This window comes from Hordeum vulgare, chromosome 4H, assembly GCF_904849725.1.
Source record: "Hordeum vulgare subsp. vulgare chromosome 4H, MorexV3_pseudomolecules_assembly, whole genome shotgun sequence".
Lineage (NCBI taxonomy): Eukaryota > Viridiplantae > Streptophyta > Magnoliopsida > Poales > Poaceae > Hordeum > Hordeum vulgare.
This window is the reverse complement of record NC_058521.1, coordinates 329,402,710-329,421,534: the sequence shown is the minus strand read 5'-3', so window position 1 is coordinate 329,421,534 and position 18,825 is coordinate 329,402,710. Positions and strand designations below refer to the sequence as shown.

General features: G+C 49.5%; 1 protein-coding gene across 5 annotated transcripts in view; it reads left to right on the top strand.

The window, feature by feature from the left end:
* The first annotated feature begins 1,003 nt into the window (after positions 1 to 1,003).
* Positions 1,004 to 18,825, top strand: part of LOC123448572 (protein S-acyltransferase 24) — a 36,073-nt gene continuing 18,251 nt past the window's right edge. The window contains exons 1-8 of one of the 5 annotated variants that reach the window (XR_006631826.1): positions 1,004 to 1,334; positions 1,440 to 1,580; positions 3,117 to 3,229; positions 9,400 to 9,479; positions 12,825 to 12,988; positions 14,083 to 14,212; positions 14,307 to 14,406; positions 14,741 to 14,789. Coding sequence is in view for 4 of the 5 variants with exons in the window: in XM_045125521.1 (XP_044981456.1) it covers positions 1,071 to 1,334; positions 1,440 to 1,580; positions 3,117 to 3,229; positions 9,400 to 9,479; positions 12,825 to 12,988; positions 14,083 to 14,212; positions 14,307 to 14,406; positions 14,741 to 14,789 (1,041 nt within the window). In the remaining variant the exon portion in view is untranslated. The remainder of the gene's footprint in view (positions 1,335 to 1,439; positions 1,581 to 3,116; positions 3,230 to 9,399; positions 9,480 to 12,824; positions 12,989 to 14,082; positions 14,213 to 14,306; positions 14,407 to 14,740; positions 14,790 to 18,825) is intronic. The other 4 variants (XM_045125521.1, XM_045125520.1, XM_045125518.1 and 1 more) reach the window with 4 other exon arrangements.

Sequence of the window (18,825 nt, the reverse complement as noted above, 5' to 3'; positions counted from 1 at the left end):
GATGTGGAGCGTGTTTTTGGTGTGCTTCAATTCCGATGAGGTATCGTTCGAAACCCTACATTGACATGGGATGAAGGGAAGCTTTGGTAGGTGATGTCTGCTTGTGTGATCATGCACAACATGATCGTCGAGAACGAGCGTGATGACTCCATTTTTGACCAAGGATTTGATTTTCAAGGTAACAATGTTGAGCCCGTGCACCAAGAACCGGCCACGTTTGAGCAATTGACCCAATTCCATCGTGAAATCCGTGATTGACACACTCATTTGCAGCTTCAAAATGACATGGTTGAGTACATGTGGAATCTCATTGAAAATCAATAGATGTATTGGTTAATTATCTTTATTCAAGACAATTTCAATTTAATTGTAAAACTATTTTATTTGAGATAATTTTGGTTGGGTTGTAAAACTATTTTTATTTGAAACAATTGATATTTAGACACGTAAATTTGTTTAAAACATTGATAAATATGAATATATGAACATATTGACCGTGACAGACAGGATGTGACCGAAAGATGCGTCCGTACATTAAAAGCACGACCACCGCATCCGAGGACAGTCCCGGACACGACCCCATAATTCTGGCCAAACTGACGTCCGGATTGGGGCGCTGAAGTTGGCGTAAGGTGGTGTTTCTTTACGAGGGACTAGACTAAAAAATCCCTTTTAGTCCCTAGGTAAAGAAACATGAGAGACTTTTCCTTAAAGCAAGTACAATAAGGTACAGTCACGAGGCTGTAAGGATTAAAATACTATATTTTTGCTGAGTTGGATGAGAGAGAAAATGAGAGATAAAGAAAGCGGCTCTAGCACGTGCTCCTAGATGCTTTGTGAGAATGAAAGATGAATCATATATATTAAAAGTAGTACTCTTTTTTATAACTAACTATTGTACAAGTTAGCTATAAGATAAGCTATAAGACCGTTTATAGCCAACACTTGGCTATACTATTAACTCTTAGCACTTTAGTCCCTGTACTAAAAAAGAAAAGTCCGTGGAAAGAAACACCGCCTAATACATAAGGTCCTGAACCTAAGCTTTCCCCTCGGCTCCTGCACGCGCCATGTCGTCGTCATCCCGCGTCGGAGAGATCGAGGTTGTGGTGGCCGACGGCGGAGCCAGGAAGGCGGCGGAGGAGGAGAAACAGCCGGACCCCGTGGTGAACGTCTACTCGGCCGCGGCGTACGGGGATCTGGAGCGACTGCGGCGGTTCGTGGAGCTTGACGGCGCCGACGCGTCGCTCGCCGCGCCTGACGGCAACGGCTATCACGCTCTCCAGTGGGCCGCGCTCAATAACTACCCCCACGTCGCGCTCTACATCATCGAGGTTCGCCTTATACTACTCGCCGGCCTCGAACTGGGCGCTGCTTTGGACCACCTTCCTTGCTGGATCGATTCGTGCGCGCGCGTGTGGTTGATTGTTCTTTTGCAGCATGGGGGGGACGTGAACGCGGAAGACCATTCGCAGCAGACAGCGCTGCACTGGGCGGCGGTGCGCGGGGCCACGGCCACGGCCGATGTGCTGCTGGAGAACGGCGCGAGGCTAGAGGCAGGCGATGTGAACGGCTACCGTGTATGCAATCGTTTTCTTTTTTGTTCTGAATTTGTTTTCTCGTTTTTCGATCTTCTGCAGTGTTGTTGGATTTAGTGTCTGATATTTTGTTTTTGAGAAATGGGCGTCTCCCTTCCGATCTTTCCTAATTCAGACACTAAATAGAGTATGATTTAGTGCCTGATTGTTCAGGAGCTTAAAACCGATAGCTTTGTGCAAAAGGCTTAGGTTGGTTTTCGAAAGATCTGTTTGCCAATAGAAAACTGCAGAATGCATGTTGGTTATTGTTTGATCAGACAATTCAGCTGTATGATTTGTAGTGTTTGAAGTTTTAAGCAGATAATAACATATATCTTGAGCTTATCTCTGTAGCAAGTAATTACCCCCCCTGTACCAAAAAATACTTGTCGTTCCTATATTACATTGGATATGATGGGATCAGTCATTAGTGAATTCATTATGTCACTATAATTTGGATAAACTAGCATAATAAAATCGTGGACTGTCAAATCAAGTTGCAAATATTCACACTCCATGCATATACACGTATTTTAATATTTGTGTACCAATCAGCGCGCATGTGGACGTAAAGCACAATGGATCCATGTTGCACTTGATTCTTGATGCGTGTATTTTTGTTGAGTACATCATTGATGCATGTATGAGAAGGATAAGAAAAGGTCAGCCTCATGATGGATGAAAAACTAGAGGGCCCTATGACGTACGAATAATTCGGAGGAACGCTTGTTTCTTGTTCACTTTTACGGGTGACAAGGTGAGTAATTTACTTCAACTTTAGGGGCAGTCTTGATGGCAGATGGAAAATTCAGAGAAGCAATTAACGAAGAGTTTTTTTACTTACGAATGATGGGGTGGGTAATTTATTTTAACTTTGGGGGCAATTTCGAGGACAAGCGAAAAAATCAAAGAAATAATTAACGAAGAGTTTTTTTCACTTGCGGGTGGCATGATGGGTAATTAACTTCAACTTATGGGCAGCTTATGATTATGATAGGTGGACAGACCAAAAAAATCAGAGAAACGCACCATCCTTTAATATTAGGTATATAGATATAGATATAGATATAGATATGTTACTCGTTGACCTGAGCTAACATTATTGCTTGCAGAGCTACTATGGGAATATGCTATGAAAACATAATTTTGCTACTGGATAATCGACCAGCGTACTTATAAAAAGAGTGAACTTTTTGGGAAACTTTTCGAGGCTTGATAATTTTTTCTATTAGCTACAACTTTCGGTTTAGTTTCACATTAGTAAATACTCCCTCCGTTCCTAAATATAAGTCTTTTTAGAGGTTCCACTAGGGGACTACATACGAATGTATATAGACATATTTTAGAGTGTAGATTCATTTATTTTGCTCCGTATGTAGTCCCCTAATGAAATATGTAAAAAAACTTATATTTAGGAACGGAGGGAGTAGATCATAAGTTTGCCTCAAGTCAGCCCAAGTTTATGCACTGTAGGTTTGAATTTTGTTAGCGTGAGTAGGTCTTGTGTTTTACAATTCTTCCTTTGGAACATTATGTTAGGCACTCCATGTTGCAGCTCAGTATGGCCAAACAACATTCTTGCATCACATCGTCTCCAAGTATGGTGCGGACTTTGAAGCTTTGGACAATGACGGGAGGAGCTCTTTGCACTGGTACATGAATATGAAGAATGTCTCTTACCTTTTAAAGCATGTTTGCCTGGTTTCACATAACATTGCCACCAGCAACATAAATGCATATTGTATGATTTGTTTGATACTTCAAGATTTGTCGCCTAGCTTATACCAAGTAACATAGCCACCATGAATACCTGATACAATGCTACATACAATGCTACTGGAAAATGGATTGTTGCATTGAGGTCTGAGCAAGTGCAACTGTTATGACCGTCGCGCATTATAGCCGCTGGCAGGCTACGGGCAGTAGGCCCAATAGCAGTTAGGGGCTTGGCCCACTTATCGTATTTTTATTAGCAGCTAGGAGATTATATAAACTCATGTGAAGACCTGTTTTGGAGATTAAGAAGTAGCAAACCTATTTGCTCGGCTTCTGCCGGGAAACCCTAAATCCTAGCCGCCGTTGCGGCTCCTTCCCCTCGCGCGATCACGACGCCCCAGCGCCGTTGGCCTTGCCCCCAGCTTCACCAACCCTCCTTCCACCCCTATAACCTAAGACCACGCCCTGGTAGGAGCCTTGCTCCTATCAATATGGTATCAACTGTCTCGGGTGTGATTATGTCTGCTCCTCAGCCCACCGCCTCCCAGCCGCCACACGTCACCACCACACCGCCGGCCCTCTCGGGGCCGATCGCCTCGACCGCCGGGCTGCCACCCGTCGCCGCACCCTTCGTCTTCACGCCGGAGTAGATGCCGGCTACACTCTAGGAACTCGGGCAGGCGGTTGCGGGCATCCGCACCTTCCTCTCCGGCCCCTATGCCCCGCAACCGCCCGACGCCGTCGCCGCCACCGCGGCGTCCCAGCAGCAGCAGTTGCCGCCGCCACCCTTCTCGGCCACCCCTTCCTCCCAGGGAACCGCGACTGCTGGCTCGGGGGCGTCCTCGGGCCCGGGGTCCCCATCCACCAGGTCCGGTTTCCCCCGTCGTCGTCTCCGTTGCCAGCGTGGCTCGCCGGGTCCCTCGGGTTGGTCTACACGACAGCCCCGGTTCAGCTGCACCTCCAGCCGCCAGTGCTGTCGCACCAGGCCGTGCCGTACGGCGGCGTCGACGGGCCCCTCTTCCACGATAGCTCTTTGATGCCCGTTTTTCCGGCTTCGCCGCCCTCGCTGTTCGGCGTTGAGGGCGTGCACCCGTCCGCCTTTCACGCTCATCAGCCGCCATGGTTCTCCAAGCTCGAGTTCGTCACCTACGACGGCACCGTCGACCCCCTGAACTGGCTCAACCAATGCGAGCAGTTTGTCCAGGGTTAGCGCACGCTCGCGTACGACCGCACCTGGATCGCCTCGTACCACCTACGTGGTGCTGCTCAGACGTGGTACTCGGCATGCCACCGTGGGAGCCCTTCCGCGAGCTCTGCCTCTTGCGCTTCGGGCCTCCGGTCTGCGGCAGCCGCCTGGTCGAGCTGGGGCGCCTGCCTTTCCTCTCGACGGTGCAAGACTTCGCGGACCGCTTTCAAGCCTTGGCGTGCCACGCCCCCGGCGTCTCGAGCCGCCAGCGGGCTGCGCTCTTCCTGGGTGGTCTGCCCGACCACATCCGCGTGGACGTGGAGATGTGCGGGCCACAAGACCTTTAGACGGCCATGTACTACGCCCGTGCCATCGAGCATCGTGCGACGGCCATGCAGTTGGCGTCTACATCGCGGGCCACTCTCCCGGTTTCCGTCGCCACCTCCCGTGCTGAACCGCCCCCCCGGCCGCCGCGGCCCCGGCGCGCCCGTTCCGTTGGCTCACGCCGGCCGAGCAACTCGAGTGTCGCCGCCAGGGACTGCTACAACTGCGATGAGCCCTACGTCCCAGGACACATTTGCCCGCGACTCTTCTACCTCGAGGCTGCAGACTACGTCGAGGAGGCCGCCGCCGCCGCCGCGCCTGACGATGTGGCCGTTCCGCCTGGCGGGGAGGACGCCGCAAGGGCCGCTCATGCGAACGCCTTCGTGGTCTCTCTTCACGCTCTCGCGGGTATCCGGACGGAGAAGACCATGCTGCTGTCGGTGACGATCAATGGCGAGCGCCTCCTGGCGTTCTGGATACAGGCTCCACCCATAACTTCCTGTCGGGGTCCACCATGCGCCGTCTCGCGCTACATCCGACTGGCGGGGAGCACCTTGGGATTACCGTGGCCAACGGTGACCGCCTCCACTGCGAGGGTGTTGCTCGAGATGTTCCTCTCGCCATCGGTGACGAGCACTTCTCCATCACGTGCGTCGGCCTCAACTTGGGTTGTTTTGATGTCATCCTTGGCGTTGATTTTTTGCGCACCTTGGGTCCCGTTCTCTGGGATTTTGACGCGATGACAATGATCTTTTGGTGCCTGGGCCACCGCGTCTGCTGGGAGGGTGTGGGGGGCGCTACAGCCGCGAGTCCCCAGCCACAGCTGACGGCAACCCCCGCCGACTCGGCACAGCCCCTGTTGGACCGCCTCTTGCAGCAACAGAGCGACCTCTTCAAGGTGCCACAGGGGCTCCCGCCAGTCCGGGCCTACGATCATCGCATTCACCTGCTGCCGGGCACACCACCAGTTGCTGTCTGTCCGTACCGCTACCCCCAGTTGCAGAAAGATGAACTCGAGCGGCAGTGCACGGACATGCTTGCCCAAGGTATCATCAGGCCGACCATCTGACCGTTCTCGGCGTGGGTGCTCCTCGTCCGCAAGACCGATGGCACGTGGCGCTTTTGCATTGACTATCGGGCTCTCAACATCAAGACATCCAAGGATAAATTTCCTATTCCGGTTGTTGAGGAACTCCTGGACGAGCTACACGGGGCATGCTTCTTCACCAAGCTCGACCTCTGCTCCGGCTATCATCAGGTGCGGATGCACCCGGACGACATTGCGAAGACGGCCTTTCGTACTCATCATGGCCACTTCGAGTTCTTGGTCATGCGCTTCGGCCTTCGCGCCGACTTCTTCATCCCCGGCAACCGTGTGTTGGTGCCGGATTGGGTGCGGTCTTGCGTGACTTGTCAACGCAACAAGATCGAAACACTGCAGCCGGCGGGACTACTACAGCCCCTTGAGGTACCCTCGCAGGTCTGGGCTGACATCTCCATGGATTTCATCGAGGGTCTTCCCAAGGTGGGCGGAAAGTCCGTCATTCTCATGGTGGTGGACCGCTTCTCCAAGTACGCCCACTTCATCGCGCTCGGCCACCCCTACACCGCCACCACCATCGCGCGCGCCTTCTTGGACGGAATAATCCGTCTCCACGGGTTTCCCTCGTCGATCATCAGCGACCGCGACCCGGTGTTTACCAGCCATGTCTGGCGTGATCTTTTCCGAATGGCGGGCGTCAAGTTACGGCTGAGCGTTCCATCCGCAGCCCGACGACCAGTCGGAGGTGGTTAACAAGGTGATTGCTATGTACTTACGCTGTGTTACTGGTGATCGCCCACGCGCCTGGGTGGACTGGCTCGCTTGGGCGGAGTACTGCTACAACACATCCTACTACTCCGCCTTGCGTGCCACTCCGTTCGAGGTGGTCTATGGTCGTTCTCCACCGCCCATTCTTCCGTTCCAAACGAGGGCGGCTCAGCCCGAGGCGACATGCGAGCTTCTCCGCAGCAGGGATGAGATCCTTGCCGAGGTGCGCCAGCGTCTTCTCCAAGCCCAGCAGCTGTCCAAGAAATACTACGACGCCCATCATCGCGAGGCGGAGTTTGCGGTGGGTGATTGGGTGGGGCTGCGGATTCTCCACCGCACCACGCAGTCGCTTGACCCGCGGGCCAAGCGCAAGCTCGGGCCGCGTTACGCCGGGCCGTTTCAGGTGTTGGAGCGCATCGGCAGCGTCGCCTACCGACTCCAGTTGCCGCCGGGCGCCCACATCCATGCGTCTTCCATGTGGGGCTGTTGAAGCTCTTCCGCGGTGACCTGCCGGCGACCTCGCCTGCTCTTCCACCAGCCGTCGACAGCCGTCTCCTTCCGGGTCCAGAGAAGGTGTTGAAGGCCCAGCTGAGCCACGGTGTTTGGCGCCTTTTGATACAGTGGCAAGGCCTTCCGGAGGAGGACGCCACTTGCGAGCAGCTCGAGGAGTTTCGACAACATTTTCCGGACTTTCAGCTTGAGGACGAGCTGTTTGCGTAGGCGGGGAGAGATGTTATGACCGGCGCGCATTATAGCCGCCGGCAGGCTACGGGCAGTAGGCCCGATAGCAGTTAGGGGTTTGGCCCACTTATCGTATTTTTATTAGCAGCTAGGAGATTATATAAACTCATGTAAAGACCTGTTTTGGAGATTAAGAAGTAGCAAACATATTTGCTTGGCTTCTGCCGGGAAACCCTAAACCCTAGCCGCCTCTGCGGCTCTTTCCCCTCGCGCGATCACGGCACCCCAGCACCCCAGGGCCGTTGGCCGTGCCCCCAGCCTCGCCAACCCTCCTTCCACCCCTATAACCTAAGGCCACGCCCTGGTAGGAGCCTTGCTCCTATCAGCAACATGGTAATCTTCTGTTACCAATGTATTTGCTCTGAAGTCTGTAGTATATAAATATATATACCGTGCTGCAAACTGTTTATTGGTTCTTTTTTGGTGGCCTCTCACTTTCTCTTAATAACTCTGTACCTATTCCTTGCATAGGTAGTTATGTTGCGTCAAAACATCAAATATATGAAAAAAATGCAACATTCAGGATATTGGTAACTAATAGCTGCTCGGTGGGTGGATTAACGAGCTACTGGCTCGTTAAGGCTTGGTTTGTTAAGCTTAACGAGCAAAAAACTCTGATCAGCTCTGTTCATTAATAGCTTGTTAAGCTCGGGAGTGCTCACGAGTACTCACATTATTCCCTTTTGCGTTAGTTCTGATGTGTTTTTTAGGAAGGAAAAAAGTAACCACATAAGTGGGTATGCTAGTTATTGTCTCCTGTGGGCTAGGTTGGATCGATTAGATAGAATAAATTGGTTGAGGTGCCAAGAAATGTTGCCACATAACATAAAAATAGGTATTGTGTTGTATTAGCAAGCTGAACGAGCTGCTTGTGAAACTTGTTAGCTCGCTCATTAAGCTCGTTAAGTTTAACAAGCTAAAACCTGTGCTTGGCTTTGTTTACTAAGAAGCGAGCTACGAGCTTAACGAGCCGAGCTACCGAGTGTTCATTAAGCTCGCGAGCTACGAGCTTTTGGTCCAACCCTACTGTTTGGTTAGGTGTTGAGTAGGGACTAATGGGTGAATCGGCCTATTTACTGAATTTATCGGTAACCCATTTATGGTTAGGTTAGCTGGGGCCATATCTATATATCCTAGGCTACATAGCAACATGCAATGTACTAGATGTCTAAAATATGATAATGTACACGTCAATGTAACAAGGAAAAGTGTTGCATATCTATATATCCTAGGCCACCCCACATCATCTGAATTTCTTTTCGGTGGAGCACTTGCAGCGGTAGAACTCTAGGCAGAGGAGAGGACAGAGCAGCAATGCAGATATAGCCAACCAGTAGCAGCACAACAATTTGGGAGAAGGGGCAGGAGCCCCAAACCTAGAACGCTGGGAGAAGGAGTAGGAGCCTCAAACCTAGGACACTGGGAGAAGGAGCGGGCAGCTGACAGAAGGGAGGGAAAAAGGCTACATTTTGGGCCAAACCAAAATAAGTTTGGCCTCCCCTGCCAGTTAATCGACCCACCAGAAATTTTGGCCTTTCATCGGCTCTCAGACCGATTAATTGGCTGGCCTAGTTAATTGGCCGGATAGGGGTTATTCGATTCTGTCAGGTGCCGAGTAGCAGTTAACTTAAATGTCGGCTGCTATTTTGAACAGCGGAAGAATGTGCTTCTATAGAAAAATATGCTAAGAACTACAACATCAAATATATACAGAACAAAAATACTTCTTAATGAATATACGTAACTATTTTTGTGTTGTAAATGTTGATATATTTTTCTATAGACTCCGTCAAACTTAAAGAAGTTTGACTTAGGACAAACCTAGAATTCAACTAATTTGGAATGGTGGGAGTAGAGTGGTATAAAGTTTGTTAAGAAAGCTTAAGTATATCTCCATGTCAGTCCTGAAGAATCAGTTAATTTATCATCTACTTGACTTCTGTCTCTAAGACACAAATAGAATGGATCCTTGATCCATATCTTCATATTTGGCTTTTTTTGTGCACTGTAAAACCATATCTTCTCTAACAAATTGTCATATTCAGGGCTGCCTACAAGGGAAATGCAGATACAATTAGGTTACTACTGTTTATGGATGCTAATCAAGTAAGGCAGGACAAAAATGGTACCCTTCACTTGGCAGCATCTATCTTTTCTGTGGTGTTTAGTTACTCTTCGTGCCCCCACTTTTTTTCCGCCATACACAAATTTTGAACACCTATACTGTGCTAAGAACAATTGCTGATTTTTGAATGTTGAGCTGTCTTGTACTAAGAGTAAACTGTACTAGCCAGGTTTTCTGCTCATCACAATATCTTAATGCATATTTTGTTTTAAGTTTTTTTTTTTTGGCGGCCGGTGTGCCTTTTTAAGTTTTTAGGTAATGAAATCGCAAAATAGGGGGTGGGGTATCAGTTATTTTCCTTTGAAAATTATGGATGGTTGGAATGTACTCTTTTCTCTAATTAGGTTACCATAGCCTCTTGCAGAAATGTAGGGAAAGGCTGTGTACAATAGACCCAAAGTGGTCGGACCCTTCCCCGGACCCTGCGCAAGCGGGAGCTACATGCACCGGGCTGCCCTTTTTTTTGGTTACCATAGAATATTGACAATACATGCCTACCCGGGGTGGTATAAGCATGTACGAGGAGCCATCAGATAAAGAAATTGGTGATAGGGCACATGTTAGAGAGCCAACATGTTTTAATAAAAACAGATCTCACAAGGTGGAGGTGAGCCTTTTGATAGGAAAGCACATGCCACAGGAAGCTCCTACTTGGCTTTGTCTTCAGATGAATTCTGTCTCCTCCCTATATCCTATTATTTTCTGTTTCACATTTCATACCACACATTTATTCTCTCCATTTGCTCTCCTTATCTCTTTGTCTCACTTATCCGGGCTGCCCTTATCTCTTTGTCTCACTAGTCCATTCAGATTGCTTCGTAGCTGGCACCATGAGTACACAGCTTTGTCACCCTTCGTGGCATCACACTTGGATGGCTCCTTTGGCTTCACCTCACATGTATTGCTCAAGTGTATATGTGGATTGCCTAGCCCTTTCTATCAGTTTTGACTTTTGGTTGCGTTGGCTAGTGCATGAGGCTTAACATGGTTTTAGAGCCTAGGTTTAGGCCTCCGGATGCCGCAACTCGTCCTTATAATCCAATATTTTTTGCCGTCTCCCTCTCAATCGATCTGTTCTTCTAGGTCGATCTCGTCTTCCGCCGCCGTTCCCATCTGGTTGGCCGCTGTTGCTCCTTGATATCACCACCCCCCGTGATCCTCCCGGCCAGTGACAGCCGCGTGGGCGCTTTGACTGCTCCGCTCGTGTGATCCACGCAAGTTGCGTGGGCGCTTGCCGTGTGGGCACCTGCCGCCTAGCTGCTGTGTTCGCGAAGCTGGTGACGCCTGTGACGTGCGCCCATGACATTTGCCTGCCCAGCCATTCTTCGCTGTCGTGCCGGTCCATCTGTTTGATTGCTGCTGTCCGATGATCTTCGTCGGGTGTCCCTGCTAGCAGCATGGGTGTACTTGCTGCTATGTGGTGCTCCTGTCACCCGCCATTCCATGGTCTATTGTACCATTCGGCAGCTGTCTTGATCTCATATAAAGAAACAGATACAATGTTCTTGTCGGGTATGCATCTCCCTCGCCGCCGGCTCACTCTTCACGACGTTGGATCCCGTCTCGCACATCCACCGTTCATGGGTGTTGTGTGCTCTTCTTCGCTGCTCCTCGTCGGCATCTCACCTACTTGGTTTTGGCCCTCACCGTTCACTGCTATCACATCATAGTCTAGTACGTGCTTTTTAGTTTCTATATTCCCCGCTGCGTCCACCTAGTCCGTTGCTCTTTCGTGTTTCTGATGTCATGCGAGCCCACCATGCCTTTGTCCGTCATCCTTTTTCTGGTCATTGTCCTTTGATTTTGGTGGCCTCTCTTTGCATTGTTGATCGCCATTCGTTTGCCGCCAAGCATCTTTCGCGACCAGTTTTCCTGGGCTACAATTTTTTGTGCAATGCTTCATTCTCTTGATGTGCCATCTTCTTTTGACAACCCATCTTCTCTTGATACTTCTCTTGTATCCTCTCCTGATTTGGTGTCTTGCGCTGATGCTCCATCTTCTTCATTATCCCCTTCGTCTTGACTCCGACAGATTTTGGAGACTGCATGCTACGACGATACTCCCAAAACGCGAATATGGATTATTATTTTTCTTCTAGTATTACACTTCTTCAAATGCAATGCTATTGCATATGCTTTGCAATTGAGGGGTGTGTGTGTGTGTGTGTGTGTTAAGGAGTATTAGTATAGGTCTAGGAGTCCTATTAGGCCATGTTTTCTTCCCTTGTACCCCAAGTCTTGTGTAATATACATTATATCTATGTATGTATGTATGTATATACATATATATTGCATCGATAACATGGTATCATGGGCTAAGGTCTTGAGTTCAAGTCCTGGCATTTGCAATTTATCTAAAAATTGTTGTTGCCCCCTCTTGTGTCCACGTATAGTGTTAGAGATACGACACCAAATCAAACGACGAAGAACGAAATCAACACAGGAGACACGAGATTTAACGTGGAAAATCCCTCCCAAGGCGAAGGGGAAAAACCACGGGCGCCAGCCATCGAACTTCATTATATTTGGAGAGGTTACAAACATCGGGGATTTATAACTAATCAACTTATCCCATGCGATGGCTTACAAGAGGTATATATAACACAGGTGACCTAGGTCAATACTGATCCGTATCTCTGCGCTTCGATTCGGCCCAAGCCTACCGGCGACGGGCCTCGCTCCGCTCGCTCGTCAGTAGTTAGCCTTTTCTTTATACTTGTATTTGGAGCATAACATAACATATAGGCCTCTTGAGCCATACCTCCGAGTCTATTCACATGTTGACTTCCTGCGTCACGCGTGAGAGGGGGTGTTGAAGTGTATATGTGGATTGCCTAGCCCAACTCTGGGGCGAGACCACACATCGAGGGTTGTATCATCTCTGACCAGTCCAGGAGCCAGCTGGTGAGCTTAGACAATGAGCAGTAGTAGCTGAATAGAGAAATGGAAGAGGCTCACGGGTGAGAGGGCTTTGTTTGAGACAAATTCACAGTAATATTAGGGTTTGCTAGGGTTATTGGTTGTGGATTTCATCTGGGGTTGTTGTCAACAAAATGCAGGACAAATTTTAGTGCCCAAATTTAGGAGGTACTCATTCCGTCCCAAAATAAGTGTAGCTGATTTAGTACAACTTTAGTACAAAGTTGTACTAAATCAGCGACACTTATTTTGGGACGGCGGGAGTACATAGTAAGGGGATGAATCATTAGTTAGATTTTCAACCATGTGAAGTTGCATGCGTTATGGTAGTAGACGAACGATATATATCATGAGTTGCTGGTAGTTCTATTGAGGTAGATCCTACAATCCACATGATCACTAAGCTCCTTTTGTGGTGTCATGCAGGTTGCACTCCCTTACACTGGGCTGCTATAAGAGGAAGTTTAGAAGTTTGCACCCTTCTTGTACATGCAGGCACCAAGCAGGAACTAACATTGAGGGATAGCGGTGGGTTTACTCCTTCGCAACTTGCAGCAGACAAAGGTCAACGGCATCTTTCCAATATACTTGTAAGTTTTCTCCTGGAATTGTTTCTTAACTAAGATATAAAGTTGTTTGATCCGGAAAATTTAACTAAATGCTAAGATAGACTTCTGCATCTACATAGGTGTGGGCTGTGGTAAATATTTGCAGTCAAAATACATATAAACTTGTAGAGAGGCGATTTCCTATGCATGGTGGTAGCTACGCATGCATGGTGGCACCTACACAGCCTTTGGCATAAATCCTTCTTTTATATATATGAGGTGTTGGGTTTTTGATGACATTGCACAAGTGCATTTTTGTTGTATAAAATGACTTTTTTTCTCACTTCTCTTTGTCTTTTTTATTTTCTTTTTGACACAAATGCCTTTTAATTGTGTAGAAAGGGTCTTTTCTCACTTCTCTTGGTCTTTTTGCTTGTCTTTTTGGCATAATTGCATGTTTGCTTGTCTGTATGGTCCAAAGTTATGATATTTTTGTTAGAGTTATTTTTCATAGTCTAAAATAATTTACCAAAATAACGAGAGATACAAATTGGGGCCATGCGTAGCTACTTCCTATGCATGGTGGTAGCTACGCACGCATGGTGGCACCTACACACCTTTTGGCATAAATGCCTTTTTTGATATATGAGGTGTCGGGTTTCTGATGGCACAAGTGCATTTTTGTTGTATAGAAATGAATTTTTCTCACTTCTCTTTGTCTTTTTTATTTCCTTTTTGACACAAGTGCCTTTTCATTGTGTAGAAAGGGCCTTTTCTCACTTCTCGTAGTTTTTTTCTTGTCTTTTTGGCATAATTGCCTGTTTGCTTGCCTGGCTGGTCCGAAGTCACGATACTTTTGTTATAGAGTTATTTTTCATAGTCCAAATAATTTACCAAAATAATTAGAGATACAAATTGGGGCCATGCATAGCTACCGCCATGGGTAGCAAATTATTTCTCTAAACTTGTATTTGGATTGGTACACTCACATTTGTTCTTATTTCTTGTTTCCCTACTTCTTTCTCCCCTTCCTCTTCGAGATGTTTTCCAACAAAATGACTTGGACTCGTTACTGTGTGCACTATGTACTAATCTTCTGAACTCCACTAACGGAAGTTTCGTTTCTCCGCTTTTAGTCTAATGCTACAAAAGTAAGCTTTGGAGACAAGTACTGCTCAGGGAGGCTGGGCAAGGTTGGATACGCACCTATCCTGTTTACTTATCTTGTTATCCTCGTGATCCTTTTCCTGAAATCAATTGTTTTTGGTGAGTATTGTTTGTGAGGTTTTGTTATCGATGTTCAAGCTTAAGACTTGTAAAGCATCGTTCATGATCTGACCTGATTATGAAACCTCTCCAGCATCTGATTTTTCTAGAATCACTGCTGCTGTTGGTCTTTGGTCATGGGCTGCTATTTCTCTTGCCTTGGCGTCACAAGTGCTGTTCTACAGAGTTAGCAGGTAGCCTACGTCATATGAAGTTTACTTAACTGGATCATTTGCATGCACTGTTTGGAATCTTTTTGCAAGTGCTTTCTTCTTCTATTTTCTTTTTTTGTGCTATGCAATACACTAATGATGTTTGGCGATTGTTGTATTTATGTAAAATCTTTAGAAAGATGACGAGGAAAATATTGAACACTTCTTTCAAACGTTAATAGTCCAGAATTACCCCCTTTTTAATTTTCAGTAGCTGATTTGTAGAAGTTAAGTTTGTTTACTTTTAAAGTACTCTCTGTGTTTTCTTACTTCTTACTGCTTAATGTCAGTTTTGCTATTTTGGTCTTTTGGACAGAAACAATCCAGGCTACATCAAAGCCAATACCGAGGGGCTTGATCCGAAGGTAAAATGTTCTACTAGAAGTACTAGTGGTGTTCAAACTTCAATTTTTCTACGCAAGCACTGTAAGGAAACGGCCCACCTCAATATTTAAAGAATCTTGTCATAGTGATTCTGTATAAAGTAAGAGTTCAGCCTGTGCCGCCCACTGCGGAGAGAAGAGTGCAGGTCCAGGTCCTACGCACGCTAGGGATCGTTGGGTTTAACCAGCGCATCACCTCTGCTGAGATGAAGGCATACGATGGGCTGTTCGTGGCGCCAATTCCATAACCGGTGTCTCCGCCATTGCAGCCCTGGTTGGTCGTGAGATCCCTACAAGCTTGCAGGCCTCGGCCGCCGCTGCGACGCTTACACAAATGACCGCCGCGTCATTGGCCGCACCCGCTGCACCCTTCGTCGATCTCATGTTCATGGATCACAACCTTAGAATTGCAGTTTGGAATGTGGGTGGACGCGCGTGTTCGGCGCACAACCATATGATCGCTGCTCGACACCACTTCCGCCTCCATTGTATGCCTACAGGAAACAAAAATGGCGCTCGTCTTGTGTCCTCGAGACGCTATGATCTGAGTTTGATGATTATACGTATCTCCCGGCACAAGGTACCCGGGGTAGCATATTGCTGGCTTGGAAGAGGCGGGCTGCGACCATCACGGACCCGATGTTCACCACAAACGCCCTCACGACCAAGGTAGCGACGTCCTCCGGCACGCCCTGGTGGCTTTCTGTGGTATACGGCCCTCAGGAAGATGCCGACAAGATTGCCTTCTTGCAGGAGCTTCCCGACATACGCACATACTGCCCAGGGCCTTGGATGTTATGCGGGGATTTCAACTTGATACTGCGCGATGAAGATAAGAGCTGCGGAAACTTGCACCGCCGCATGATGGGCAGATTGGCGCCGCGTCGTCAACGACCTTGCTGTGAAGGAAATATATCTCAACGGTCGACGATTCACGTGGTCGAACGAACTGTCACCACCAACCCTGGTGCACCTAGACCGTGTGCTCTGCACCTCGGACTGGGAGGATGCACATGGAAGCTGTCATCTGCGCTGCCTCGGCTCCGTCGTGTCGGATCACTGCCCCCTCCTCCTTTACTGCTCGCCCACGCACACGGCACACCAGCGCTTTCACTTCGAGGATTATTGGCTCAGGTTGGATGGGTGAAACATGGTGGCCGCCGCTTGGGGCTCGGTGCATGACACAGACACCTTCCGTCGGCTAATGCTACGGCTCCAAGCCGCGGCCCGCAAGTTGACGAGCTGGAGCGCCAAATCCAAAGGGAACATCCGGGACAAGATGGCCATCTCCAGGGAGCTGATCTCACGCTTTGACAAGGCCCAGGAGGACCGCCTGCTCTCCCCTGCTGAAGGTTGGTTCGCAAGCAACTTAAGATCACCTATCTTAGGCTCGCTTCCTTGGAGCGCACCATTGCGAGGCAACGCGCAAGAATCGCTTCCCTTAAAGACGGTGATGCCAACACAATGTTCTTCCACCGGCAATGCTCTTTTCGCCGAAAAGAACCACATATTCAGCCTCACTGTGGATGGCAACGTGATCACAGACCAGGAGGGGATGGCACATGCAGCCTTATCACACTTCAACGAGCTGCTCGGCTCCCACGCCCCTTGCGACCACTCGATGGACTTGTCGCAACTCATTGTACCATGCGACCTGACTGGCCTCGACACACCATTCAGCCACGAGGAGATTTGGGACGCTGTCAAACGCCTCCCAACCCGAAAAGCACCCGGGACCCCACGGGTTTACAACTGAGTTCTTGCGGGCATGCTATGACATAGTACGGTAGGATTTTCTGGATGCCTTCCAGCAGCTTTTTGAGTTGCTCGGCCGCGGCTTCAACAAACTAAATCAGGCCCTCCCGACCCTGCTTCCGAAGCGCGCCGACGCCTGACAGCTTGGCGACTACCGCCCGATTTGCCTCATACACATTGTGGCCAAGATTTTCACGAAAGTGATCTCACTGCGTCTTGCCAAGACTTGGAGAATTGGTAAGCCGCAACCAGAATGCATTCATCCCAGGACGGAGTCTCCATGACAACTTCGTCCTCGTCAGGCAATCGATGAAGCAGCTGCACCAGCTCGCGGCCCCGAGAGTCATGCTTAAACTGGACCTAACGCGGGCTTTTGACTCCCTATCCCCACCCTTCTTGTTTGAAGTGCTCCGCCAATACGGTTTTGGGCCTCGATTTTGGGAGTGGATCGCGATCTTACTCACCAACTCGAGCACCAGGATCATGCTCATTGGAGAGCCAGGGCCGCCTATATGGCATCGATGCGGGCTGCGCCAAGGGGACCCTGTGTCACCGCAACTCTTCGTGCTTGCCATGGACATCCTTGGCCGCCTCATCCGCAGCGCACACGATTGTGGCATCCTTTGATAGCCTCACCCACGACGGAACATCCCGACTATCTCAATATACGCCGACGACATCATGCTATTCTGCCATGCCACATCGGACGACACGGAGGCCATCAAGGGCATCCTCACCCTGTTTGGCAACGCCAGCAGCCTACGAGTCAACTATGCAAAGAGCTCGGCCACCATCATGCATGGAGACCCTGACGCGACCAGGATGATCACCTGTGATGCACGGTGGTAGAGCTCCCCATCACCTACCTGGCATTCCATTGACGTTGAGACGCCCCACGGCCGCTCAGCTCCAGCCACTTGTTGATTTAGTGGCTGCGAGGCTACCGACATGGAAGGCATGGCTCATGAACAAGGCCGGAAGACTCGCATTGGTCAAATCGGTACTCAATGCTATCCCGGTTCACCAAATGCTGGCATTTGCCCCCTAAAGAAAACTCTCAAGCAACTAGAGAAGATCCAGAGAGGCTTTCTGTTGGCCGGCCGTGCCGTGGCCAATGGTGGGCACTGCCATGTCAACTGGCGCCATGTGTGCCGCCCGATTGAGTACGGTGGCCTGGGGATCCGAGACCTAGGGCATGCCGGGCTGGCACTCCGACTTCGATGTTTGTGGTACGCCCGCACCGACGGAGACCACACATGGCAAGGACTCGACCTATAATTCTCCCATGAGGAGCTAGCGCTATTCTTCGCATCCACTTCCATGGTCATTGGAGATGGAGGGCTGCCCTATTTTGGGACGACTGCTGGCTACATGGACAGGCTGGGCGCGAATTTGCACAGGCGTTATACAAATGCATACCCAAACGGCGCTGCAAAACGAGAACGCTGGCCGAGGGGCTCGCCGACAACTCATGGACGCGTGACATCCAAGGAGTCATCGGGATGCACAAGATTGGACAATATCTGCAGCTTTGGTAGGCCGTGCAACACATCGCCCTCACGCATGAGCCAGACCGAATGATATGGAGATGGACAACAAGCGGCACATACCTGGCATAATCATGCTACGCCGCGACGTTCCACGGCTCCACGCTTTGCCCCTCATGGAACTGACATGGAAGAGCTGGGCGCCGCCTCGCGTCAGGTTCTTCAACTGGTTGCCAGGCAAGGATCGAGGTTGGACAGCGGAGCGGCTTGCTCGACGCGGCCTACCACACCCCACCCCCGATGCCTATTGTGCGACCAAGCCTCGGAGACTATGCATCACCTACTGTTGGTATTGCCCTTTTGCCTGACAAACCTGGCACGACATCCTTGCCTGGACACGTAGACCAGCACAACCCCCCACCAGCGAACCTACACTCATAGACTGGTGGCAGAGGTCTAAGGAACAAACACCCTCGGCGTTGCGCAAAGGCCTGCAATCAATCACCATGCTCGTCCCCTGGATGATTTGGAAACACCGGAACAAATGCGCCTTCGACAATGCGCGACCCTCAGTAGACACATTAGCGGATAAGATCAGAGATGAAGCCAAGTGTTGGGCACTAGCTGGGCACAAGGACTACGGGTTGTCCTGCCCACATCCTGGGATGTACACTAACCGGGCGCACGACCCATGTATAACCAGCCTCTTCGGAGGATTGTACTTTCCATCTTTTCAATGAAATGAAACGCAAATAGTCTTTTGCGTTTTCTCGAAA